The sequence below is a fragment of the Engystomops pustulosus genome, chromosome 2, assembly GCF_040894005.1.
Source record: "Engystomops pustulosus chromosome 2, aEngPut4.maternal, whole genome shotgun sequence".
In the NCBI taxonomy this organism is placed as follows: domain Eukaryota; kingdom Metazoa; phylum Chordata; class Amphibia; order Anura; family Leptodactylidae; genus Engystomops; species Engystomops pustulosus.
The window spans coordinates 262,546,158-262,570,401 of NC_092412.1; the positions used below are offsets into that span (position 1 = coordinate 262,546,158).

General features: G+C 61.7%; 1 protein-coding gene across 3 annotated transcripts in view; it reads right to left on the reverse strand.

Annotated features, from left to right (window-relative positions):
* Window positions 1-543: 543 nt before the first annotated feature.
* The window catches only part of LOC140119695 (transcription termination factor 2-like), a 38,691-nt gene continuing 14,990 nt past the window's right edge, over window positions 544-24,244 (reverse strand). For 2 of the 3 annotated variants that reach the window (XM_072139006.1, XM_072139004.1), the window contains 19 exons: window positions 11,209-13,011; window positions 9,817-9,946; window positions 9,540-9,710; window positions 9,314-9,471; window positions 9,145-9,226; window positions 6,912-7,031; window positions 6,692-6,842; window positions 6,130-6,235; window positions 5,865-6,052; window positions 5,626-5,779; window positions 5,462-5,553; window positions 5,282-5,364; window positions 3,995-4,122; window positions 3,742-3,912; window positions 3,555-3,613; window positions 2,333-2,486; window positions 2,176-2,258; window positions 2,037-2,111; window positions 544-804 (listed from right to left, as the gene is read on the reverse strand). In XM_072139006.1, coding sequence (XP_071995107.1) covers window positions 660-804; window positions 2,037-2,111; window positions 2,176-2,258; window positions 2,333-2,486; window positions 3,555-3,613; window positions 3,742-3,912; window positions 3,995-4,122; window positions 5,282-5,364; window positions 5,462-5,553; window positions 5,626-5,779; window positions 5,865-6,052; window positions 6,130-6,235; window positions 6,692-6,842; window positions 6,912-7,031; window positions 9,145-9,226; window positions 9,314-9,471; window positions 9,540-9,710; window positions 9,817-9,946; window positions 11,209-13,011 — 4,053 coding nt within the window. In that variant the 3' untranslated portion in view covers window positions 544-659. The remainder of the gene's footprint in view (window positions 805-2,036; window positions 2,112-2,175; window positions 2,259-2,332; window positions 2,487-3,554; window positions 3,614-3,741; window positions 3,913-3,994; window positions 4,123-5,281; window positions 5,365-5,461; window positions 5,554-5,625; window positions 5,780-5,864; window positions 6,053-6,129; window positions 6,236-6,691; window positions 6,843-6,911; window positions 7,032-9,144; window positions 9,227-9,313; window positions 9,472-9,539; window positions 9,711-9,816; window positions 9,947-11,208; window positions 13,012-24,244) is intronic. The other variant, XM_072139005.1, reaches the window with a different exon arrangement.

Genomic DNA, 24,244 nt, shown 5'->3' on the forward strand with positions numbered 1-24,244 from the left:
CTCTTCTGTTGTCCTTCCCCGTCCCGCCGCCCTCTTCTGTTGTCCTTCCCCGTCCCGCCGCCCTCTTCTGTTGTCCTTCCCCGTCCCGCCGCCCTCTTCTGTTGTCCTTCCCCGTCCCGCCGCCCTCTTCTGTTGTCCTTCCCCGTCCCGCCGCCCTCTTCTGTTGTCCTCCCATCACCCTCTGGTGGGATTTTATCCTTACGAGCGTCCGGCTTTCTTGTAGACAAGTCTTCGTCCAGTCCCTGCTATTAATCTATTAGGTCCTTACTGCCACTTCCTTATCAGGACCCGGAGGGTGGGAGCAGCCGATGACATGAAGATGTCTGAGGGACAAGAGCAGGACATCTGGGGGCGCACCCGGGGGTCAGGGGGGGTTATACGGCATCATTCCTGTATACATTGTGTGCACAACACTAGACGACAGTCAAAGGATTATACAGGGGTCAGGGGGTTTTACAGGCGTCAGATGAGCATCCTGGGGTCAGGTGGGTACTCAGAGGTCAGAGAGGTATCCTAGGGGTCACCACTTGCAGTCAGAGCCACCATTGAAGGATGAGTATATAAAACATCTTTATTACACACATAATAACTTCACACACTGTACATTATAAATAACCGCTCTCTCAGTGCCACCTCCCCCAATACACCCGTCACTCCGCCTACACCCCGAACAACAGGCGCAGGTCAGCCAGGGTCAGCTTTGTGAAGGTGCTGCCATTGCCGGTCAGAACCTTCTTGGCCAATTCCTTTTTCTTCTCCTGCAGCTGAGTGATCTTCTCCTCCACCGTCCCCTGACAGACAAACCTGCAGCGAGATCAGGAATTACCACAATCCCATCAGTGCAAGGAGAGGCCGGCACTACATGAGCAAGCGCCTCCAGAGAGAAGAGTGCGGCACAATACGAGCAAGCGCCTCCAGAGAGAAGAGTGCGGCACGATACGAGCAAGCGCCTCCAGAGAGAAGAGAGTGCGGCACGATACGAGCAAGCGCCTCCAGAGAGAAGAGAGTGCGGCACGATACGAGCAAGCGCCGCCAGAGAGAAGAGAGTGCTGCACGATACGAGCAAGCGCCTCCAGAGAGAAGAGAGTGCGGCACGATACGAGCAAGCGCCGCCAGAGAGAAGAGAGTGCGGCACGATACGAGCAAGCGCCTCCAGAGAGAAGAGTGCGGCACGATACGAGCAAGCGCCTCCAGAGAGAAGAGAGTGCGGCACGATACGAGCAAACGCCTTCAGAGAGAAGAGTGCGGCACGATACGAGCAAGCGCCTCCAGAGAGAAGAGTGCGGCACGATACGAGCAAGCGCTTCCAGAGAGAAGAGTGCGGCACGATACGAGCAAGCGCCTCCAGAGAGAAGAGTGCGGCACGATACGAGCAAGCGCCTCCAGAGAGAAGAGTGCGGCACGATACGAGCAAGCGCCTCCAGAGAGAAGAGTGCGGCACGATACGAGCAAGCGCCTCCAGAGAGAAGAGAGTGCGGCACGATACGAGCAAGCGCCTCCAGAGAGAAGAGAGTGCGGCACGATACGAGCAAGCGCCTCCAGAGAGAAGAGCGCGGCACGATACGAGCAAGCGCCTCCAGAGAGAAGAGCGCGGCACGATACGAGCAAGCGCCTCCAGAGAGAAGAGTGCGGCACGATACGAGCAAGCACCTCCAGAGAGAAGAGTGCGGCACGATACGAGCAAGCGCCTCCAGAGAGAAGAGAGTGCGGCACGATACGAGCAAGCGCCTCCAGAGAGAAGAGAGTGCGGCACGATACGAGCAAGCGCCTCCAGAGAGAAGAGCGCGGCACGATACGAGCAAGCGCCTCCAGAGAGAAGAGCGCGGCACGATACGAGCAAGCGCCTCCAGAGAGAAGAGTGCGGCACGATACGAGCAAGCACCTCCAGAGAGAAGAGTGCGGCACGATACGAGCAAGCGCTTCCAGAGAGAAGAGTGGTATAGTAGAGTCTGCAGAGAAGAGTGTGGCAGAACACCTCAGGAGCCGGCATACAGGAGAGCGACCCGTGTACACGTTCCGGGATTGTTAGGTCTCACCTGTGGATCACCACGTCCTTGCGCTGTCCCACCCGGTAGATGCGGTCACAGGCCTGATCCTCCAGTGCCGGATTCCTATAATACAACGCATGAGGCTACATGCTCCGCACAGACCCCTCCCCCGCACCCGATCACCTACCAGTGCATGTCCATCAGGAAGAGATGGTTTCCACCAATCAGGTTCAGGCCCACACCTCCGGCACAGAGCGAGACCAGCATGACCTGCACAGAGATGTCGTTAGAGGACCCCGATCCCTGTCACATGTCCACCCCAGTGCATGCTGGGAGCCTCCTACCTGCGGCCCCCGGGGGTTGTTATTGAACTCTTCCACCACGTCCATCCGCAGCTTCGGATTGATGGAACCATCGATGGTGGCATAAGAGATGCCCATGCGTTTCAGATGGACGGCCACAATCTTCAGCATGCTGGTCCACTGCGACACGATGACGCTGAGAACAGGAAACATGGCCGCCATTACAGCCGGGCTACAACCCAGCTTTCCCAGCCCCCTGCATGATAGATGTGTCTGGCACATGACTGTTAGTTATGTATAAACGTCCCCTGAAAGGTTCCTTTTGTCTAAGAAACAGCCGCATTGACCTCAACGGGAAAGACTTCCATGTATGTGGTCATTGGACCCAGCGATGACCCGTGTGGTCATGGGGCACAGCGATGACCCGTGCGGTCATGGGACCCAGCGATGACCCGTGTGGTCACGGGACCCAGCAATGACCCGTGTGGTCACGGGACCCAGCAATGACCCGTGTGGTCACGGGACCCAGCAATGACCCGTGTGGTCACGGGACCCAGCAATGACCCGTGTGGTCACGGGACCCAGCAATGACCCGTGTGGTCACGGGACCCAGCAATGACCCGTGTGGTCACCGGAACCCAGCGATGACCCGTGTGGTCACGGGACCCAGCAATGACCCGTGTGGTCACGGGACCCAGCAATGACCCGTGTGGTCACGGGACCCAGCAATGACCCGTGTGGTCACGGGACCCAGCAATGACCCGTGTGGTCACGGGACCCAGCAATGACCCGTGTGGTCACGGGACCCAGCGATGACCCGTGTGGTCACGGGACCCAGCGATGACCCGTGTGGTCACGGGACCCAGCGATGACCCGTGTGGTCATGGGACCCAGCAATGACCCGTGTGGTCATGGGGCCCAGCGATGACCCGTGTGGTCATGGGGCCCAGCGATGACCCATGTGGTCAGTACATCCCTCCGCTCCCTCCTCGATGACGCCTTATAGCCACAGCTAGAACCTCAGAACCGCAGTTCTGGTCCACGCAGCAGAATCTCCCCTTTACTATCCCACGAGGACGCGTTTCTGGCTCTGGAGTCGGTGCCGATGTCCATGAGCAGCACGAATCGTGGCAGGAAAAGGATCTGCGCCCCCCCATAGACCGGGGACGTCTCTGATCCACTAACCCTACGGATATGACGGAGGGCGGGGACATAGGATACGCGCAGGAGTCCTATAACCCCCGGAGCGGCAGAGACCTCTCACCTCTTCTGGGGGACGGAGCTGGAGGTTATGCTTTTCAGTTCGGAGAGAAGAGCATCGACCTAGAGAGAGGAGACAGGAATATGGTGACCACATCCAGACCCTTCCTGTGCTTGACCCCCGACCTCAGTAGTCACGCCCCAGCCCCCCCCCCCCCCCGGTGACTCCACAAGTCTCCGGGTCTCCTCACCTTGGTGCTCCCGCTGTCGCTCTCAAACAGTTCTGCCTGGAAGTTGGTTCCGTTTAAAGAGACTGTGGACTTGGGGTCAGAGGTCTGGAGGTCACACAGGGTCAGGGCATTGAGCTGCTCCTCCAGGGTCAGGGTCAGACCCTCATTCTTCAGCTCCAGCTGGTCCAGGGTCTGGGGGATGAGACAAGGAGTCACGTAACCGACCAGTGGGGAGGGCAGGATTCTGGGGCAGCCACCTACCCCCGGCACTCACCGTCTTGAGCAGAGATAAGTGGCAGCAGCACTGGCGCAGGCGCAGCAGAAGCGACAGGATGTGGACGGTGCTGGATCCCTGCGCCGGAGCCGAAACATCACCCGGACTGGAGCCGAACTCCCGAGCCACTGCCAGGAGGAAGGAGGAGAGTCACAGGACCCCAGCGAGGGGCGGGGAGAGAGGAGGAGAGTCACAGGACCCCAGCGAGGGGCGGGGAGAGAGGAGGAGGAGAGTCACAGGACCCCAGCGAGGGGCGGGGAGAGAGGAGGAGGAGGAGGAGAGTCACAGGACCCCAGCGAGGGGCGGGGAGAGAGGAGGAGGAGGAGGAGAGTCACAGGACCCCAGCGAGGGGCGGGGAGAGAGGAGGAGGAGGAGGAGAGTCACAGGACCCCAGCGAGGGGCGGGGAGAGAGGAGGAGGAGAGTCACAGGACCCCAGCGAGGGGCGGAGAGAGAGGAGGAGGAGAGTCACAGGACCCCAGCGAGGGGCGGGGAGAGAAGAGGAGGAGGAGAGTCACAGGACCCCAGCGAGGGGCGGGGAGAGAAGAGGAGGAGGAGAGTCACAGGACCCCAGCGAGGGGCGGGGAGAGAAGAGGAGGAGGAGAGTCACAGGACCCCAGCGAGGGGCGGGGAGAGAAGAGGAGGAGGAGAGTCACAGGACCCCAGCGAGGGGCGGGGAGAGAAGAGGAGGAGGAGAGTCACAGGACCCCAGCGAGGGGCGGGGAGAGAAGAGGAGGAGGAGAGTCACAGGACCCCAGCGAGGGGCGGGGAGAGAAGAGGAGGAGGAGAGTCACAGGACCCCAGCGAGGGGCGGGGAGAGAAGAGGAGGAGGAGAGTCACAGGACCCCAGCGAGGGGCGGGGAGAGAAGAGGAGGAGGAGAGTCACAGGACCCCAGCGAGGGGCGGAGAGAGAGGAGGAGGAGAGTCACAGGACCCCAGCGAGGGGCGGGGAGAGAGGAGGAGAGTCACAGGACCCCAGTGAGGGGCGGGGAGAGAAGAGGAGGAGAGTCACAGGACCCCAATGAGGGGCGGGGAGAGAGGAGGAGGAGGAGAGTCACAGGACCCCAGCGAGGGGCGGGGAGAGAGGAGGAGAGTCACAGGACCCCAGCGAGGGGCGGGGAGAGAGGAGGAGAGTCACAGGACCCCAGCGAGGGGCGGGGAGAGAGGAGGAGGAGAGTCACAGGACCCCAGCGAGGGGCGAAAAGAGAGGAGGAGGAGAGTCACATGACCCCAGCGAGGGGCGGGGAGAGAGGAGGAGAGTCACAGGACCCCTGGGGTGTGGGACCTACCTCTATCGAAGGGATTGTCTGCGGGTCTGGGTGCTGCGGGGGCTCCTCCCTCGTGTCTCTTCAGGTAATTCTGCAGCGTTGATCTGAGGGGATGAGTAGACGCGGTGAGGAGAGAAGCCCCGGACCCTCATACCACTGCCCCCCACCGCCCCAGGATCTGCCCCTACCACCAGGACGCACTTGGAGCGGGCGAATATGACGTCGTACACGGCCTGCTCCTGGGAGGAAAGCTTCAGCTCATGGCGCTCACATCTCCTCTGGGGGAGCTCCACCTGGGGGCACAGGCACACGGGGGGTCACATGATATGTGGGTGTAGCAGGGGGCAGGTGTGCGGGTGCATTACCAGGGGGCGCCCCTTGTGGTCCAGCTGCTCCTTGGTCCTCCGCAGCAGGAGGCTCTTGGTCAGGATCGTCAGTCGCTCTCCGCCCTTGCGGCTCCCATTGTCCACCTGACTCTTCCACAGCTTGTACTCATCAAAGGGGGAACATCGCAGGAACCTGCCGGAGCGAGACGGGACGTGAACCTGGCGGGACCTGGAGGTCACATGACCCGGTGACATGAGCCATGTGTGGGTGCACTCACCGTAGCAGGGAGTACAGGTCCAGCAGGTTGTTCTGGATGGGGGTCCCGGTCACGGCCCAGCGGGCTCCGGCTCTCAGCTTGCACACAGCGATGGACGTCTGCACTTTGGGGTTCTTGATGTTGTGCGCCTCGTCCAGGATAATGCGAGCCCAGGCCACACGTAGCAGAGGCGAGGAGGCCGCCCGGTCCTAGAGGGGACACCGGGTCACCACACTGCATTGCATGCTGGGAGACAGCTCCGGGGGGGGGGGGGGGGGTCACTCACCTCCAGGTCCTGGTCCTGGGCCGGGGCGTCCCCCTCCTCCTTCTTGGCCGGGATCTCCTTGGAAACAAGGCTGTAGGTGGTCACCACGATGTCATACTGCGCCAACCTGCAGGAGACCCCAGAGATACTGACACACAGAGACGAAACTGCTGCACTGGAGGGCCCTGATCCTGACACACAGAGACGAAGCTGCAGCACTGGAGGGCCCGATCCTGACACACAGAGACAAAGCTGCAGCACTGGAGGGCCCTGACCCTGACACACAGAGACGAAGCTGCAGCACTGGAGGCCCCCGATCCTGACACACAGAGACAAAGCTGCTGCACTGGAGGGCCCTGACACACAGAGACGAAGCTGCTACACTGGAGGGCCCTGACACACAGAGACGAAGCTGCTGCACTGGAGGGCCCTGATCCTGACACACAGAGACAAAGCTGCGCTGACACACCGGCAGGGCAGTACTACCCCCCCAACCAGGATAATGCCCCCCTCCAGTGCCCCCGGCAGGGTACTACCCCCCCCAACCGGCAGGGTAATGCCGCCCACCCCCCCGGGCACTCACCGCTGGCAGTCCTTGTCGCGGTTGGCGCCGTGGTACAGGTAGACGGTCAGTCTTCCCTCGCTCACCCTCTTCTCCACCTCCTTCTTCCAGTGATGGACGAGTGACGCGGGGCAGATGATGAGCGTGCCACGGGAGGCCACCAGGGAGGAGTCTGAGGGCAGAGGTGAAGATCAGTGACCATGCCGTGGCATTATACAGCGGCCGCCGAGCGCTCACCCACCGGTCCTGGAGATCCAGGACTCCAGACGCTTCTCCTCCGTCTTCTCCACCTTCTGCCGCTGCTTCTGGCTCAGGATGAGGGCGATCATGGTCAGCGTCTTCCCCAGCCCCATGTCATCCGCTGCCGAGAGAGAAGACACAGACAGCTGTGTCACGCGGGGGACGGCTGAGAGAAGCCACAGGGGCGTCACACGGGGGCGGCTGAGAGAAGCCACAGGGGCGTCACACGGGGGCGGCTGAGAGAAGCCACAGGGGCGTCACACGGGGGGCGGCTGAGAGAAGCCACAGGGGCGTCACACGGGGGCGGCTGAGAGAAGCCACAGGGGCGTCACACGGGGGCGGCTGAGAGAAGCCACAGGGGCGTCACACGGGGGGCGGCTGAGAGAAGCCACAGGGGCGTCACACGGGGGGCGGCTGAGAGAAGCCACAGGGGCGTCACACGGGGGGGGGGGGGCGGCTGAGAGAAGCCACAGGGGCGTCACACGGGGGGGGCGGCTGAGAGAAGCCACGGGGGGGTCACACGGGGGGGGCGGCTGAGAGAAACCACAGGGGCGTCACACGGGGGACGGCTGAGAGAAACCACAGGGGCGTCACACGGGGGGGCGGCTGAGAGAAGCCACAGGGGCGTCACACGGGGGACGGCTGAGAGAAACCACAGGGGCGTCACGCGGGGGACGGCTGAGAGAAGCCACAGGGGCGTCACGCGGGGGGCGGCTGAGAGAAGCCACAGGGGCGTCACGCGGGGGGCGGCTGAGAGAAGCCACAGGGGCGTCACGCGGGGGGCGGCTGAGAGAAGCCACAGGGGCGTCACACGGGGGGCGGCTGAGAGAAACCACAGGGGCGTCACGCGGGGGGCGGCTGAGAGAAGCCACAGGGACGTCACGCGGGGGGCGGCTGAGAGAAGCCACAGGGGCGTCACACGGGGGCGGCTGAGAGAAGCCACAGGGGCGTCACGCGGGGGGCGGCTGAGAGAAGCCACAGGGACGTCACGCGGGGGACGGCTGAGAGAAACCACAGGGGCGTCACGCGGGGGACGGCTGAGAGAAACCACAGGGACGTCACGCGGGGGACGGCTGAGAGAAACCACAGGGGCGTCACACGGGGGCGGCTGAGAGAAGCCACAGGGGCGTCACACGGGGGGCGGCTGAGAGAAGCCACAGGGGCGTCACACGGGGGGGGGCGGCTGAGAGAAGCCACAGGGGCGTCACAAGGGGGGGCGGCTAAGAGAAGCCACAGGGGCGTCACACGGGGGGCGGCTGAGAGAAGCCACAGGGGCGTCACACGGGGGGCGGCTGAGAGAAGCCACAGGGGCGTCACACGGGGGGCGGCTGAGAGAAGCCACAGGGGCGTCACACGGGGGGCGGCTGAGAGAAGCCACAGGGGCGTCACACGGGGGGCGGCTGAGAGAAGCCACAGGGGCGTCACACGGGGGGCGGCTGAGAGAAGCCACAGGGGCGTCACACGGGGGACGGCTGAGAGAAGCCACAGGGGCGTCACACTGGGGGGCGGCTGAGAGAAGCCACAGGGGCGTCACACTGGGGGGCGGCTGAGAGAAGCCACAGGGGCGTCACACTGGGGGGCGGCTGAGAGAAGCCACAGGGGCGTCACACGGGGGGGCGGCTGAGAGAAGCCACAGGGGCGTCACACGGGGGGGCGGCTGAGAGAAGCCACAGGGGCGTCACACTGGGGGGCGGCTGAGAGAAGCCACAGGGGCGTCACACGAGGGGGCGGCTGAGAGAAGCCACAGGGGCGTCACACGGGGGGCGGCTGAGAGAAGCCACAGGGGCGTCACACGAGGGGGCGGCTGAGAGAAGCCACAGGGGCGTCACACGGGGGGGCGGCTGAGAGAAGCCACAGGGGCGTCACAAGGGGCGCGGCTGAGAGAAGCCACAGGGGCGTCACAAGGGGCGCGGCTGAGAGAAGCCACAGGGGCGTCACACGGGGGGCGGCTGAGAGAAGCCACAGGGGCGTCACACGGGGGGCGGCTGAGAGAAGCCACAGGGGCGTCACACGGGGGGGGGGGGGCGGCTGAGAGAAGCCACAGGGGCGTCACACGGGGGCGCGGCTGAGAGAAGCCACAGGGGCGTCACACGGGGGCGCGGCTGAGAGAAGCCACAGGGGCGTCACAAGGGGCGCGGCTGAGAGAAGCCACAGGGGCGTCACACGGGGCGGTCGGCAGCAGCGCCAGGACAAGCAGCAGAATATTGTAGAGAAGTAGGAAGGGAAGTAGTTACCCAGGATCCCCCCCTGGGGGCGCTGCGCCTCCCTCCACTGCAGCCAGGCCAGGCCTTGTTTCTGGTGCAGGAGCAGCGGGACCTGGGAGATAAAGCAGTCACATGACACAGATGATGATGTGAGGGGTCACCGGGGCAGTAGGGTCCAGGGCAGGGGCAGTAGGGTCACCTTCAGCCCTCGGGGGTCCTGTGTCGTGTCCTCGGGCCCCGGGCAGGACTCCAGGCTCTTGTGCAGGTGATCGATGGCCTCGCTGGTGGCGTTCCTCACAGCGTAGAGCCGCTCCTCCGTCATCCTCCCGCCGTACAGACTCTGAAACTGCGGGACCACTGCGGGGGCAACACAGGGGGTCAGAACCACCCGAGGGGCGCCGGGCACCCCCCACCCCAGTGCTCACCTCCATACAGACTGCTCAGGTTCTGGCTCAGCGTTAACCCTTGCAGGCCCATCGTGCTGCTGGGAGGAAGCTCATGGAAGCTGAGAGGCTTCACCCCCCGACTGCCCTCTGGGGGGCCGCCGCTGCCGGGGGGCCGGACAGGAACAAGTGGGACCTTTGGACCTGTAGAACCTGAGAGGACACAGGAGGAATAAACTCCACATCTAAACCCGGCACCGCCCTCCCACCGCCAGCCCCGGTTCCAATATCCTTCCCCCGGGCACCCCCTTTCCTCTACCTGTTTGGGGTTCAGCAGCTGCAGGAGTCAGAGCCATCGCCCCCAGTGCATCCTCCAGCTCCTGCACTTGTCTCCGGAGCCGCTCTCCTCCATCTGGCAACGCCTTCAGGTTTACGGATGCCAGAGTAGCCTGCAGCACAGGTGGGCGGGATCAGAGAATACGTCATGGCAGCAAAAAGCGGCATGCGGGGGCGGGGCCAGAGAAGAGACAGAATGCTGGGGGTGGGGCCAGAGAAGAGACGGCATGCAGGGGGTGGGGGGCCAGAGAAGAGACGGCATGCAGGGGGTGGGGGGCCAGAGAAGAGACGGCATGCAGGGGGTGGGGGGCCAGAGAAGAGACGGAATCCAGGGGGTGGGGGGCCAGAGAAGAGACGGAATGCAGGGGGTGGGGGGCCAGAGAAGAGACGGAATGCAGGGGGTGGGGGGCCAGAGAAGAGACGGCATGCAGGGGGTGGGGGGCCAGAGAAGAGACGGAATGCAGGGGGTGGGGGGCCAGAGAAGAGACGGAATGCAGGGGGTGGGGGGCCAGAGAAGAGACGGAATGCTGGGGGTTGGGGGCCAGAGAAGAGACGGAATGCTGGGGGTTGGGGGCCAGAGTAGAGACGGAATGCTGGGGGTGGGGGGCCAGAGTAGAGACTGAGTGCTGGGGGTGGGGGGCCAGAGAAGAGACGGAATGCTGGGGGCGGGGCCAGAGAAGAGACGGAATGCTGGGGGCGGGGCCAGAGAAGAGACGGAATGCTGGGGGCCGGGCGGCCAGAGTAGAGACGGAGTGCTGGGGGTGGGGGGCCAGAGAAGAGACGGCATGCAGGGGGTGGGGGGCCAGAGAAGAGACGGAGTGCTGGGGGTGGGGGGCCAGAGAAGAGACGGAGTGCTGGGGGTGGGGGGCCAGAGAAGAGACGGCATGCAGGGGGTGGGGGGCCAGAGAAGAGACGGCATGCAGGGGGTGGGGGGCCAGAGAAGAGACGGCATGCAGGGGGTGGGGGGCCAGAGAAGAGACGGCATGCAGGGGGTGGGGGGCCAGAGAAGAGACGGCATGCAGGGGGTGGGGGGCCAGAGAAGAGACGGCATGCAGGGGGTGGGGGGCCAGAGAAGAGACGGAATGCAGGGGGTGGGGGGCCAGAGAAGAGACGGAATGCTGGGGGCGGGGCCAGAGTAGAGACGGAATGCTGGGGGCGGGGCCAGAGAAGAGACGGAATGCTGGGGGTGGGGGGCCAGAGTAGAGACGGCATGCAGGGGGTGGGGGGCCAGAGAAGAGACGGAATGCTGGGGGCAGGGCCAGAGAAGAGACGGAATGCTGGGGGCAGGGCCAGAGAAGAGACGGAATGCTGGGGGCGGGGCCAGTATGGGTGATGTCCTACTGTTCTAAGCTCCATGGCATGGGGGGCTCCTCACCTTCTTCTGCTGCAGCTGAGTGGAGAGCGTGGAGTGCAGGGTGGCTGAGCTCGGACCCTCTGTCTGGGCGGTGAAGCCTGGGAATGAGGTGATGGTCCTTTGTGCTCCTCCTCCTGATGTCCTTGGGGCCTCGTTTCCAGGCCGAGAGCTCACAAACACAACATCATCATCCTCTTCCAAGGACGGGACCCTGGGGACCCCCGGGGACACCTTCTGTCTGATCTTGAGGCCGGCAGGCAGCTCCTTCTCTCTCCACCCCTGGAATGAAGCTTCTGCAGGGTGGGCTGCAGCCGGTCCACCACTTCTGGGAGGATCCATCCTCACAACCTCTGAACTCCTTGTTGTGTCCTCTGGGGTCCTCTCCACAATGTCTCCAGTCCTGACCTCGGAGCCCTTCATCCGGTCACCATCAGGCCTGACCTCGGAGCTCTTCATCCGGTCACCGTCAGGCCTGACCTCGGAGCTCTTCTTCCGGTCACCATCAGGCCTGACCTCGGAGCTCTTCTTCCGGTCACCATCAGGCCTGACCTCGGAGCTCTTCTTCCGGTCACCATCAGGCCTGACCTCGGAGCTCTTCTTCCGGTCACCATCAGGCCTGACCTCGGAGCTCTTCTTCTGGTGACCATCAGGCCTGACCTCGGAGCCCTTCTTCCGGTCACCATCAGGCCTGACCTCGGAGCCCTTCTTCCGGTCACCATCAGGCCTGACCTCGGAGCCCTTCTTCCGGTCACCATCAGGCCTGACCTCGGAGCCCTTCTTCCGGTCACCATCAGGCCTGACCTCGGAGCTCTTCTTCCGGTCACCATCAGGCCTGACCTCGGAGCCCTTTATCCGGTCACCATCAGGCCTGACCTCGGAGCCCTTCATCCGGTCACCATCAGGCCTGACCTCGGAGCCCTTCTTCCGGTCACCATCAGGCCTGACCTCGGAGCTCTTCATCCGGTCACCATCAGTCCTGACCTCGGAGCTCTTCTTCTGGTCACCATCAGGCCTGACCTCGGAGCTCTTCTTCTGGTCACCATCAGGCCTGACCTCGGAGCCCTTCATCCGGTCACCATCAGGCCTGACCTCGGAGCTCTTCTTCCGGTCACCATCAGGCCTGACCTCGGAGCTCTTCTTCTGGTGACCATCAGGCCTGACCTCGGAGCTCTTCTTCTGGTGACCATCAGGCCTGACCTCGGAGCTCTTCTTCTGGTCACCATCAGGCCTGACCTCGGAGCTCTTCTTCTGGTCACCATCAGGCCTGACCTCGGAGCCCTTCATCTGGTCACCATCAGGCCTGACCTCGGAGCCCTTCTTCCGGTCACCATCAGGCCTGACCTCGGAGCTCTTCATCCGGTCACCATCAGTCCTGACCTCGGAGCTCTTCTTCTGGTCACCATCAGGCCTGACCTCGGAGCTCTTCTTCTGGTCACCATCAGGCCTGACCTCGGAGCACTTCATCCGGTCACCATCAGGCCTGACCTCGGAGCTCTTCTTCCGGTCACCATCAGGCCTGACCTCGGAGCTTTTCATCCGGTCACCATCAGGCCTGACCTCGGAGCCCTTCTTCCGGTCACCATCAGGCCTGACCTCGGAGCTGTTCTTCCGGTCACCATCACCCATGCCTTGGTCAGTCTTCTTCAGGTCTTCACCAGTTTTTTCCTCACCGCTCTCCTCAGAGCTCCTCTTCCGCTCCTCACACATCTGTCTCCATGGGACGGGTCTTGGGCCCTCGTTGATCACTCGGAATGGGTTCCTCTGAGGTTTCTCCACCATCTCTGAGGGAAGGTCACATGTTGGCTTTAGTTTGCCCTTGGACTCCTGGAAAATAAAAGATAACAGTGGTTCACCATACACTGCTGTGCTCTGTGCTCTCTGCAGCCAGTGCTGTGTATTGTCCCTGGAGAGATGTGTAATCAGACCTCACACTGCTGTGCTCTGTGCTCTATGCAGCCAGTGTTATGTATTGTCCCTGGAGAGATGTGTAATCAGAGCTCACACTGCTGTGCTCTGTGCTCTCTGCAGCCAGTGTTATGTATTGTCCCTGGAGAGATGTGTAATCAGACCTCACACTGCTGTGCTCTGTGCTCTCTGCAGCCAGTGTTATGTATTGTCCCTGGAGAGATGTGTAATCAGACCTCACACTGCTGTGCTCTGTGCAGCCAGTGTTATGTACTGTCCCTGGAGAGATGTGTAATCAGACCTCACACTGCTGTGTTCTGTGCAGACCTCACTGCTGTGTGTGTCGAGGTTCCTCCTCTTCCCGTGTGTGTGTGTGTGTCGAGGCTCCTCCTCTTCCCGTGTGTGTGTGTGTGTCGAGGCTCCTCCTCTTCCCGTGTGTGTGTGTGTGTCTCGAGGCTCCTCCTCTTCCCGTGTGTGTGTGTGTGTGTGTCGAGGCTCCTCCTCTTCCCGTGTGTGTGTGTGTGTGTGTCGAGGCTCCTCCTCTTCCCGTGTGTGTGTGTGTCGAGGCTCCTCCTCTTCCCGTGTGTGTGTGTGTGTGTGTCGAGGCTCCTCCTCTTCCCGTGTGTGTGTGTGTGTCGAGGCTCCTCCTCTTCCCGTGTGTGTGTGTGTGTGTGTGTCGAGGCTCCTCCTCTTCCCGTGTGTGTGTGTGTGTGTGTGTGTCGAGGCTCCTCCTCTTCCCGTGTGTGTGTGTGTGTCGAGGCTCCTCCTCTTCCCGTGTGTGTGTGTGTGTGTGTGTCGAGGCTCCTCCTCTTCCCGTGTGTGTGTGTGTGTGTGTCGAGGCTCCTCCTCTTCCCGTGTGTGTGTGTGTCGAGGCTCCTCCTCTTCCCGTGTGTGTGTGTGTGTGTGTGTGTGTGTGTGTCGAGGCTCCTCCTCTTCCCGTGTGTGGGTGTGTGTGTCGAGGCTCCTCCTCTTCCTGTGTGTGTGTGTGTGTGTGTGTCGAGGCTCCTCCTCTTCCCGTGTGCGTGTGTGTGTGTCGAGGCTCCTCCTCTTCCCGTGTGCGTGTGTGTCGAGGCTCCTCCTCTTCCCGTGTGTGTGTGTGTCGAGGCTCCTCCTCTTCCCGTGTGTGTGTGTGTCGAGGCTCCTCCTCTTCCCGTGTGTGTGTGTGTCGAGGCTCCTCCTCTTCCCGTGTGTGTGTGTGTCGAGGCTCCTCCTCTTCCCGTGTGTGTGTGTCGAGGCTCCTCCTCTTCCCGTGTGTGTGTGTGTGTCGAGGCTCCTCCTCTTCCCGTGTGTGTGTGTGTGTCGAGGCTCCTCCTCTTCCCGTGTGTGTGTGTGTGTCGAGGCTCCTCCTCTTCCCGTGTGTGTGTGTGTGTGTGTCGAGGCTCCTCCTCTTCCCGTGTGTGTGTGTGTGTGTCGAGGCTCCTCCTCTTCCCGTGTGTGTGTGTGTCGAGGCTCCTCCTCTTCCCGTGTGTGTGTGTCGAGGCTCCTCCTCTTCCCGTGTGTGTGTGTGTGTGTCGAGGCTCCTCCTCTTCCCGTGTGTGTGTGTGTGTGTCGAGGCTCCTCCTCTTCCCGTGTGTGTGTGTGTCGAGGCTCCTCCTCTTCCCGTGTGTGTGTGTGTCGAGGCTCCTCCTCTTCCCGTGTGTGTGTGTGTGTGTGTGTGTGTCGAGGCTCCTCCTCTTCCCGTGTGTGTGTGTGTGTGTGTGTGTCGAGGCTCCTCCTCTTCCCGTGTGTGTGTGTGTGTGTCGAGGCTCCTCCTCTTCCCGTGTGTGTGTGTGTCGAGGCTCCTCCTCTTCCCGTGTGTGTGTGTCAAGGCTCCTCCTCTTCCCGTGTGTGTGTGTCAAGGCTCCTCCTCTTCCCGTGTGTGTGTGTCAAGGCTCCTCCTCTTCCCGTGTGTGTGTGTGTGTGTCGAGGCTCCTCCTCTTCCTGTGTGTGTGTGTCGAGGCTCCTCCTCTTCCCGTGTGTGTGTGTGTGTGTCGAGGCTCCTCCTCTTCCCGTGTGTGTGTGTGTGTGTCGAGGCTCCTCCTCTTCCCGTGTGTGTGTGTGTGTGTGTCGAGGCTCCTCCTCTTCCCGTGTGTGTGTGTGTGTGTCGAGGCTCCTCCTCTTCCTGTGTGTGTGTGTCGAGGCTCCTCCTCTTCCCGTGTGTGTGTGTGTGTGTCGAGGCTCCTCCTCTTCCCGTGTGTGTGTGTGTGTGTGTCGAGGCTCCTCCTCTTCCCGTGTGTGTGTGTGTGTGTCGAGGCTCCTCCTCTTCCCGTGTGTGTGTGTGTGTGTGTCGAGGCTCCTCCTCTTCCCGTGTGTGTGTGTGTGTGTCGAGGCTCCTCCTCTTCCCGTGTGTGTGTGTGTCGAGGCTCCTCCTCTTCCCGTGTGTGTGTCAAGGCTCCTCCTCTTCCCGTGTGTGTGTCAAGGCTCCTCCTCTTCCCGTGTGTGTGTGTGTGTGTCAAGGCTCCTCCTCTTCCCGTGTGTGTGTGTGTCGAGGCTCCTCCTCTTCCCGTGTGTGGGTGTATGTGTGTCGAGGCTCCTCCTCTTCCCGTGTGTGGGTGTGTGTGTGTCGAGGCTCCTCCTCTTCCCGTGTGTGGGTGTGTGTGTGTCGAGGCTCCTCCTCTTCCCGTGTGTGGGTGTGTGTGTGTCGAGGCTCCTCCTCTTCCCGTGTGTGGGTGTGTGTGTCGAGGCTCCTCCTCTTCCCGTGTGTGGGTGTGTGTGTCGAGGCTCCTCCTCTTTCCGTGTGTGGGTGTGTGTGTCGAGGCTCCTCCTCTTCCCGTGTGTGGGTGTGTGTGTCGAGGCTCCTCCTCTTCCCGTGTGTGGGTGTGTGTGTCGAGGCTCCTCCTCTTCCCGTGGGTGTGTGTGTCGAGGCTCCTCCTCTTCCCGTGGGTGTGTGTGTCGAGGCTCCTCCTCTTCCCGTGGGTGTGTGTGTCGAGGCTCCTCCTCTTCCCGTGTGTGTGTGTGTGTCGAGGCTCCTCCTCTTTCCGTGTGTGGGTGTGTGTGTCGAGGCTCCTCCTCTTCCCGTGTGTGGGTGTGTGTGTCGAGGCTCCTCCTCTTCCCGTGTGTGGGTGTGTGTGTCGAGGCTCCTCCTCTTCCCGTGGGTGTGTGTGTCGAGGCTCCTCCTCTTCCCGTGGGTGTGTGTGTCGAGGCTCCTCCTCTTCCCGTGTGTGTGTGTCGAGGCTCCTCCTCTTCCCGTGTGTGTGTGTGTGTCGAGGCTCCTCCTCTTCCCGTGTGTGTGTGTGTGTGTCGAGGCTCCTCCTCTTCCCGTGTGTGTGTGTGTCGAGGCTCCTCCTCTTCCCGTGTGTGTGTGTGTCGAGGCTCCTCCTCTTCCCGTGTGTGTGTGTGTGTGTGTGTGTGTCGAGGCTCCTCCTCTTCCCGTGTGTGTGTGTGTGTGTGTGTGTCGAGGCTCCTCCTCTTCCCGTGTGTGTGTGTGTGTGTCGAGGCTCCTCCTCTTCCCGTGTGTGTGTGTGTCGAGGCTCCTCCTCTTCCCGTGTGTGTGTGTCAAGGCTCCTCCTCTTCCCGTGTGTGTGTGTCAAGGCTCCTCCTCTTCCCGTGTGTGTGTGTCAAGGCTCCTCCTCTTCCCGTGTGTGTGTGTGTGTGTCGAGGCTCCTCCTCTTCCTGTGTGTGTGTGTCGAGGCTCCTCCTCTTCCCGTGTGTGTGTGTGTGTGTCGAGGCTCCTCCTCTTCCCGTGTGTGTGTGTGTGTGTCGAGGCTCCTCCTCTTCCCGTGTGTGTGTGTGTGTGTGTCGAGGCTCCTCCTCTTCCCGTGTGTGTGTGTGTGTGTCGAGGCTCCTCCTCTTCCTGTGTGTGTGTGTCGAGGCTCCTCCTCTTCCCGTGTGTGTGTGTGTGTGTCGAGGCTCCTCCTCTTCCCGTGTGTGTGTGTGTGTGTGTCGAGGCTCCTCCTCTTCCCGTGTGTGTGTGTGTGTGTCGAGGCTCCTCCTCTTCCCGTGTGTGTGTGTGTGTGTGTCGAGGCTCCTCCTCTTCCCGTGTGTGTGTGTGTGTGTCGAGGCTCCTCCTCTTCCCGTGTGTGTGTGTGTCGAGGCTCCTCCTCTTCCCGTGTGTGTGTCAAGGCTCCTCCTCTTCCCGTGTGTGTGTCAAGGCTCCTCCTCTTCCCGTGTGTGTGTGTGTGTGTCAAGGCTCCTCCTCTTCCCGTGTGTGTGTGTGTCGAGGCTCCTCCTCTTCCCGTGTGTGGGTGTATGTGTGTCGAGGCTCCTCCTCTTCCCGTGTGTGGGTGTGTGTGTGTCGAGGCTCCTCCTCTTCCCGTGTGTGGGTGTGTGTGTGTCGAGGCTCCTCCTCTTCCCGTGTGTGGGTGTGTGTGTGTCGAGGCTCCTCCTCTTCCCGTGTGTGGGTGTGTGTGTCGAGGCTCCTCCTCTTCCCGTGTGTGGGTGTGTGTGTCGAGGCTCCTCCTCTTTCCGTGTGTGGGTGTGTGTGTCGAGGCTCCTCCTCTTCCCGTGTGTGGGTGTGTGTGTCGAGGCTCCTCCTCTTCCCGTGTGTGGGTGTGTGTGTCGAGGCTCCTCCTCTTCCCGTGGGTGTGTGTGTCGAGGCTCCTCCTCTTCCCGTGGGTGTGTGTGTCGAGGCTCCTCCTCTTCCCGTGGGTGTGTGTGTCGAGGCTCCTCCTCTTCCCGTGTGTGTGTGTGTGTCGAGGCTCCTCCTCTTCCCGTGTGTGTGTGTGTGTCGAGGCTCCTCCTCTTCCCGTGTGTGTGTGTGTGTCGAGGCTCCTCCTCTTCCCGTGTGTGTGTGTGTCGAGGCTCCTCCTCTTCCCGTGTGTGTGTGTGTGTGTCGAGGCTCCTCCTCTTCCCGTGTGTGTGTGTGTGTCGAGGCTCCTCCTCTTCCCGTGTGTGTGTGTGTCGAGGCTCCTCCTCTTCCCGTGTGTGTGTGTCGAGGCTCCTCCTCTTCCCGTGTGTGTGTGTGTGTGTGTCGAGGCTCCTCCTCTTCCCGTGTGTGTGTGTGTGTGTCGAGGCTCCTCCTCTTCCCGTGTGTGTGTGTGTCGAGGCTCCTCCTCTTCCCGTGTGTGTGTGTGTCGAGGCTCCTCCTCTTCCCGTGTGTGTGTGTGTGTGTGTGTGTGTCGAGGCTCCTCCTCTTCCCGTGTGTGTGTGTGTGTGTGTGTGTCGAGGCTCCTCCTCTTCCCGTGTGTGTGTGTGTGTGTCGAGGCTCCTCCTCTTCCCGTGTGTGTGTGTGTCGAGGCTCCTCCTCTTCCCGTGTGTGTGTGTCAAGGCTCCTCCTCTTCCCGTGTGTGTGTGTCAAGGCTCCTCCTCTTCCCGTGTGTGTGTGTCAAGGCTCCTCCTCTTCCCGTGTGTGTGTGTGTGTGTCGAGGCTCCTCCTCTTCCTGTGTGTGTGTGTCGAGGCTCCTCCTCTTCCCGTGTGTGTGTGTGTGTGTCGAGGCTCCTCCTCTTCCCGTGTGTGTGTGTGTGTGTCGAGGCTCCTCCTCTTCCCGTGTGTGTGTGTGTGTGTGTCGAGGCTCCTCCTCTTCCCGTGTGTGTGTGTGTGTGTGTCGAGGCTCCTCCTCTTCCCGTGTGTGTGTGTGTGTGTCGAGGCTCCTCCTCTTCCTGTGTGTGTGTGTCGAGGCTCCTCCTCTTCCCGTGTGTGTGTGTGTGTGTCGAGGCTCCTCCTCTTCCCGTGTGTGTGTGTGTGTGTGTGTCGAGGCTCCTCCTCTTCCCGTGTGTGTGTGTGTGTGTCGAGGCTCCTCCTCTTCCCGTGTGTGTGTGTGTGTGTGTCGAGGCTCCTCCTCTTCCCGTGTGTGTGTGTGTGTGTCGAGGCTCCTCCTCTTCCCGTGTGTGTGTGTGTCGAGGCTCCTCCTCTTCCCGTGTGTGTGTCAAGGCTCCTCCTCTTCCCGTGTGTGTGTCAAGGCTCCTCCTCTTCCCGTGTGTGTGTGTGTGTGTCAAGGCTCCTCCTCTTCCCGTGTGTGTGTGTGTCGAGGCTCCTCCTCTTCCCGTGTGTGGGTGTATGTGTGTCGAGGCTCCTCCTCTTCCCGTGTGTGGGTGTGTGTGTGTCGAGGCTCCTCCTCTTCCCGTGTGTGGGTGTGTGTGTGTCGAGGCTCCTCCTCTTCCCGTGTGTGGGTGTGTGTGTGTCGAGGCTCCTCCTCTTCCCGTGTGTGGGTGTGTGTGTCGAGGCTCCTCCTCTTCCCGTGTGTGGGTGTGTGTGTCGAGGCTCCTCCTCTTTCCGTGTGTGGGTGTGTGTGTCGAGGCTCCTCCTCTTCCCGTGTGTGGGTGTGTGTGTCGAGGCTCCTCCTCTTCCCGTGTGTGGGTGTGTGTGTCGAGGCTCCTCCTCTTCCCGTGTGTGGGTGTGTGTGTCGAGGCTCCTCCTCTTCCCGTGGGTGTGTGTGTCGAGGCTCCTCCTCTTCCCGTGGGTGTGTGTGTCGAGGCTCCTCCTCTTCCCGTGTGTGTGTGTGTGTCGAGGCTCCTCCTCTTCCCGTGTGTGTGTGTGTGTCGAGGCTCCTCCTCTTCCCGTGTGTGTGTGTGTGTCGAGGCTCCTCCTCTTCCCGTGTGTGTGTGTGTGTGTCGAGGCTCCTCCTCTTCCCGTGTGTGTGTGTGTGTGTCGAGGCTCCTCCTCTTCCCGTGTGTGTGTGTGTGTGTCGAGGCTCCTCCTCTTCCCGTGTGTGTGTGTGTGTGTCGAGGCTCCTCCTCTTCCCGTGTGTGTGTGTGTCGAGGCTCCTCCTCTTCCCGTGTGTGTGTGTGTCGAGGCTCCTCCTCTTCCCGTGTGTGTGTGTCGAGGCTCCTCCTCTTCCCGTGTGTGTGTGTCGAGGCTCCTCCTCTTCCCGTGTGCGTGTGTGTCGAGGCTCCTCCTCTTCCCGTGTGCGTGTGTGCGGTGACTCCTCCTCTTCCCGTGTGCGTGTGTGCGGTGACTCCTCCTCCTCCTGTGTGTGTGTGGTGACTCCTCCTCGTGTGTGTGTGTGTGTGTGGTGACTCCTCCTCCTCGTGTGTGTGGTGACTCCTCCTCCTCGTGTGTGTGTGTGGTGACTCCTCCTCCTCGTGTGTGTGTGTGGTGACTCCTCCTCCTCGTGTGTGTGGTGACTCCTCCTCCTCGTGTGTGTGTGGTGACTCCTCCTCCTCCTCCACGTGTGTGTGTGTGTGTGTGTGGTGACTCCTCCTCCTCCTGTGTGTGTGTGTGGTGACTCCTCCTCCTCCTCCTCCTGTGTGTGTGTGTGTGTGGTGACTCCTCCTCCTCCTGTGTGTGTGTGTGGTGACTCCTCCTCCTCCTGTGTGTGTGTGTGGTGACTCCTCCTCCTCCTGTGTGTGTGTGTGGTGACTCCTCCTCCTCCTGTGTGTGTGTGTGGTGACTCCTCCTCCTCCTGTGTGTGTGTGGTGACTCCTCCTACTCCTGTGTGTGTGTGTGGTGACTCCTCCTCCTGTGTGTGTGTGTGTGGTGACTCCTCCTCCTCCTGTGTGTGTGGTGACACCTCCTCTTCCCGTGTGTGTGTATTGTGTGTGTGTGGTGACTCCTCCTGTGTGTGTGTGTGTGTGTGTGTGTGGAGGCTCCTCCTCTTCCCGTGTGTGTGTGTGTGTGTGTGTGTCGAGGCTCCTCCTCTTCCCGTGTGTGTGTGTGTGTGTGTGTGTGTCGAGGCTCCTCCTCTTCCCGTGTGTGTGTGTGTGTGTGTCGAGGCTCCTCCTCTTCCCGTGTGTGTGTGTCGAGGCTCCTCCTCTTCCCGTGTGTGTGTGTGTGTCGAGGCTCCTCCTCTTCCCGTGTGTGTGTGTGTGTCGAGGCTCCTCCTCTTCCCGTGTGTGTGTGTGTGTCGAGGCTCCTCCTCTTCCCGTGTGTGTGTGTGTGTGTGTCGAGGCTCCTCCTCTTCCCGTGTGTGTGTGTGTGTGTGTCGAGGCTCCTCCTCTTCCCGTGTGTGTGTGTGTGTGTGTGTCGAGGCTCCTCCTCTTCCCGTGTGTGTGTGTGTGTGTCGAGGCTCCTCCTCTTCCCGTGTGTGTGTGTGTGTGTCGAGGCTCCTCCTCTTCCCGTGTGTGTGTGTGTGTGTGCCGAGGCTCCTCCTCTTCCCGTGTGTGTGTGTGTGTGTGCCGAGGCTCCTCCTCTTCCCGTGTGTGTGTGTGTGTGCCGAGGCTCCTCCTCTTCCCGTGTGTGTGTGTGTGTGCCGAGGCTCCTCCTCTTCCCGTGTGTGTGTGTGTGTGCCGAGGCTCCTCCTCTTCCCGTGTGTGTGTGTGTGTGCCGAGGCTCCTCCTCTTCCCGTGTGTGTGTGTGTGTGCCGAGGCTCCTCCTCTTCCCGTGTGTGTGTGTGTGCCGAGGCTCCTCCTCTTCCCGTGTGTGTTGAGGCTCCTCCTCTTCCCGTGTGTGTGTGTTGAGGCTCCTCCTCTTCCCGTGTGTGTGTATGGAGGCTCCTCCTCTTCCCGTGTGTGTGTATGGAGGCTCCTCCTCTTCCCGTGTGTGTGTGTGTGTGTGCCGAGGCTCCTCCTCTTCCCGTGTGTGTGTGTGTGCCGAGGCTCCTCCTCTTCCCGTGTGTGTGTGTGTGTGTGCCGAGGCTCCTCCTCTTCCCGTGTGTGTGTGTGTGTGCCGAGGCTCCTCCTCTTCCCGTGTGTGTGCCGAGGCTCCTCCTCTTCCCGTGTGTGTGTGTTGAGGCTCCTCCTCTTCCCGTGTGTGTGTGTATGGAGGCTCCTCCTCTTCCCGTGTGTGTGTATGGAGGCTCCTCCTCTTCCCGTGTGTGTGTATGGAGGCTCCTCCTCTTCCCGTGTGTGTGTGTGTCGAGGCTCCTCCTCTTCCCGTGTGTGTGTGTGTCGAGGCTCCTCCTCTTCCCGTGTGTGTGTGTGTGTGTCGAGGCTCCTCCTCTTCCCGTGTGTGTGTGCCGAGGCTCCTCCTCTTCCCGTGTGTGTGTGTGTGTGCCGAGGCTCCTCCTCTTCCCGTGTGTGTGTGTGTGTGCCGAGGCTCCTCCTCTTCCCGTGTGTGTGTGTGTGTGCCGAGGCTCCTCCTCTTCCCGTGTGTGTGTGTGTGTGCCGAGGCTCCTCCTCTTACCGTGTGTGTGTGTGTGTGCCGAGGCTCCTCCTCTTCCCGTGTGTGTGTGTATGCCGAGGCTCCTCCTCTTCCCGTGTGTGTGTGTGTGTGTGTGCCGAGGCTCCTCCTCTTCCCGTGTGTGTGTGTGTGTGCCGAGGCTCCTCCTCTTCCCGTGTGTGTGTGTGTGTGCCGAGGCTCCTCCTCTTCCCGTGTGTGTGTGTGTGCGCCGAGGCTCCTCCTCTTCCCGTGTGTGTGTGTGTGTGTGTGTGCCGAGGCTCCTCCTCTTCCCGTGTGTGTGTGTGTGTGCCGAGGCTCCTCCTCTTCCCGTGTGTGTTGAGGCTCCTCCTCTTCCCGTGTGTGTGTGTTGAGGCTCCTCCTCTTCCCGTGTGTGTGTATGGAGGCTCCTCCTCTTCCTGTGTGTGTGTATGGAGGCTCCTCCTCTTCCCGTGTGTGTGTGTGTGTGTGTGTGCCGAGGCTCCTCCTCTTCCCGTGTGTGTGTGTGTGCCGAGGCTCCTCCTCTTCCCGTGTGTGTGTGTGCCGAGGCTCCTCCTCTTCCCGTGTGTGTGTGTGTGTGCCGAGGCTCCTCCTCTTCCTGTGTGTGTGCCGAGGCTCCTCCTCTTCCCGTGTGTGTGTGTTGAGGCTCCTCCTCTTCCCGTGTGTGTGTATGGAGGCTCCTCCTCTTCCCGTGTGTGTGTGTGTGTGTGTGTGCCGAGGCTCCTCCTCTTCCCGTGTGTGTTGAGGCTCCTCCTCTTCCCGTGTGTGTGTGCCGAGGCTCCTCCTCTTCCCGTGTGTGTTGAGGCTCCTCCTCTTCCCGTGTGTGTGTGTGGAGGCTCCTCCTCTTCCCGTGTGTGTGTGTGTGGTGACTCCTCCTCCTGTGTGTGGGTGTGGTGACTCCTCCTCTTCCCGTGTGTGTGTGTTGAGGCTCCTCCTCTTCCCGTGTGTGTGTATGGAGGCTCCTCCTCTTCCCGTGTGTGTGTGTGTGTGTGTGTGCCGAGGCTCCTCCTCTTCCCGTGTGTGTGTGTGTGCCGAGGATCCTCCTCTTCCCGTGTGTGTGTGTGCCGAGGCTCCTCCTCTTCCCGTGTGTGTGTGTGTGTGCCGAGGCTCCTCCTCTTCCTGTGTGTGTGCCGAGGCTCCTCCTCTTCCCGTGTGTGTGTGTTGAGGCTCCTCCTCTTCCCGTGTGTGTGTATGGAGGCTCCTCCTCTTCCCGTGTGTGTGTGTGTGTGTGCCGAGGCTCCTCCTCTTCCCGTGTGTGTTGAGGCTCCTCCTCTTCCCGTGTGTGTGTGCCGAGGCTCCTCCTCTTCCCGTGTGTGTTGAGGCTCCTCCTCTTCCCGTGTGTGTGTGTGGAGGCTCCTCCTCTTCCCGTGTGTGTGTGTGTGGTGACTCCTCCTCCTGTGTGTGGGTGTGGTGACTCCTCCTCTTCCCGTGTGTGTGTGTTGAGGCTCCTCCTCTTCCCGTGTGTGTGTGTTGAGGCTCCTCCTCTTCCCGTGTGTGTGTGTGTGTTGAGGCTCCTCCTCTTCCCGTGTGTGTGTGTGTCGAGGCTCCTCCTCTTCCCGTGTGTGTGTGTGTCGAGGCTCCTCCTCTTCCCGTGTGTGTGTGTGTGTGTGTGTCGAGGCTCCTCCTCTTCCCGTGTGTGTGTGTGTGTGTGTGTCGAGGCTCCTCCTCTTCCCGTGTGTGTGTGTGTGTGTGTGTCGAGGCTCCTCCTCTTCCCGTGTGTGTGTGTGTGTCGAGGCTCCTCCTCTTCCCGTGTGTGTGTGTCGAGGCTCCTCCTCTTCCCGTGTGTGTGTGTCGAGGCTCCTCCTCTTCCCGTGTGTGTGTGTCGAGGCTCCTCCTCTTCCCGTGTGTGTGTGTGTGCCGAGGCTCCTCCTCTTCCCGTGTGTGTGTGTGTGTGTGTGCCGAGGCTCCTCCTCTTCCCGTGTGTGTTGAGGCTCCTCCTCTTCCCGTGTGTGTGTGTGGAGGCTCCTCCTCTTCCCGTGTGTGTGTGTGGAGGCTCCTCCTCTTCCCGTGTGTGTGTGTGGAGGCTCCTCCTCTTCCCGTGTGTGGGTGTGGTGACTCCTCCTCTTCCCGTGTGTGTGTGTTGAGGCTCCTCCTCTTCCCGTGTGTGTGTGTGTGTGTGTGTCGAGGCTCCTCCTCTTCCCGTGTGTGTGTGTGTGTGTGTGTGTCGAGGCTCCTCCTCTTCCCGTGTGTGTGTGTGTGTGTCGAGGCTCCTCCTCTTCCCGTGTGTGTGTGTCGAGGCTCCTCCTCTTCCCGTGTGTGTGT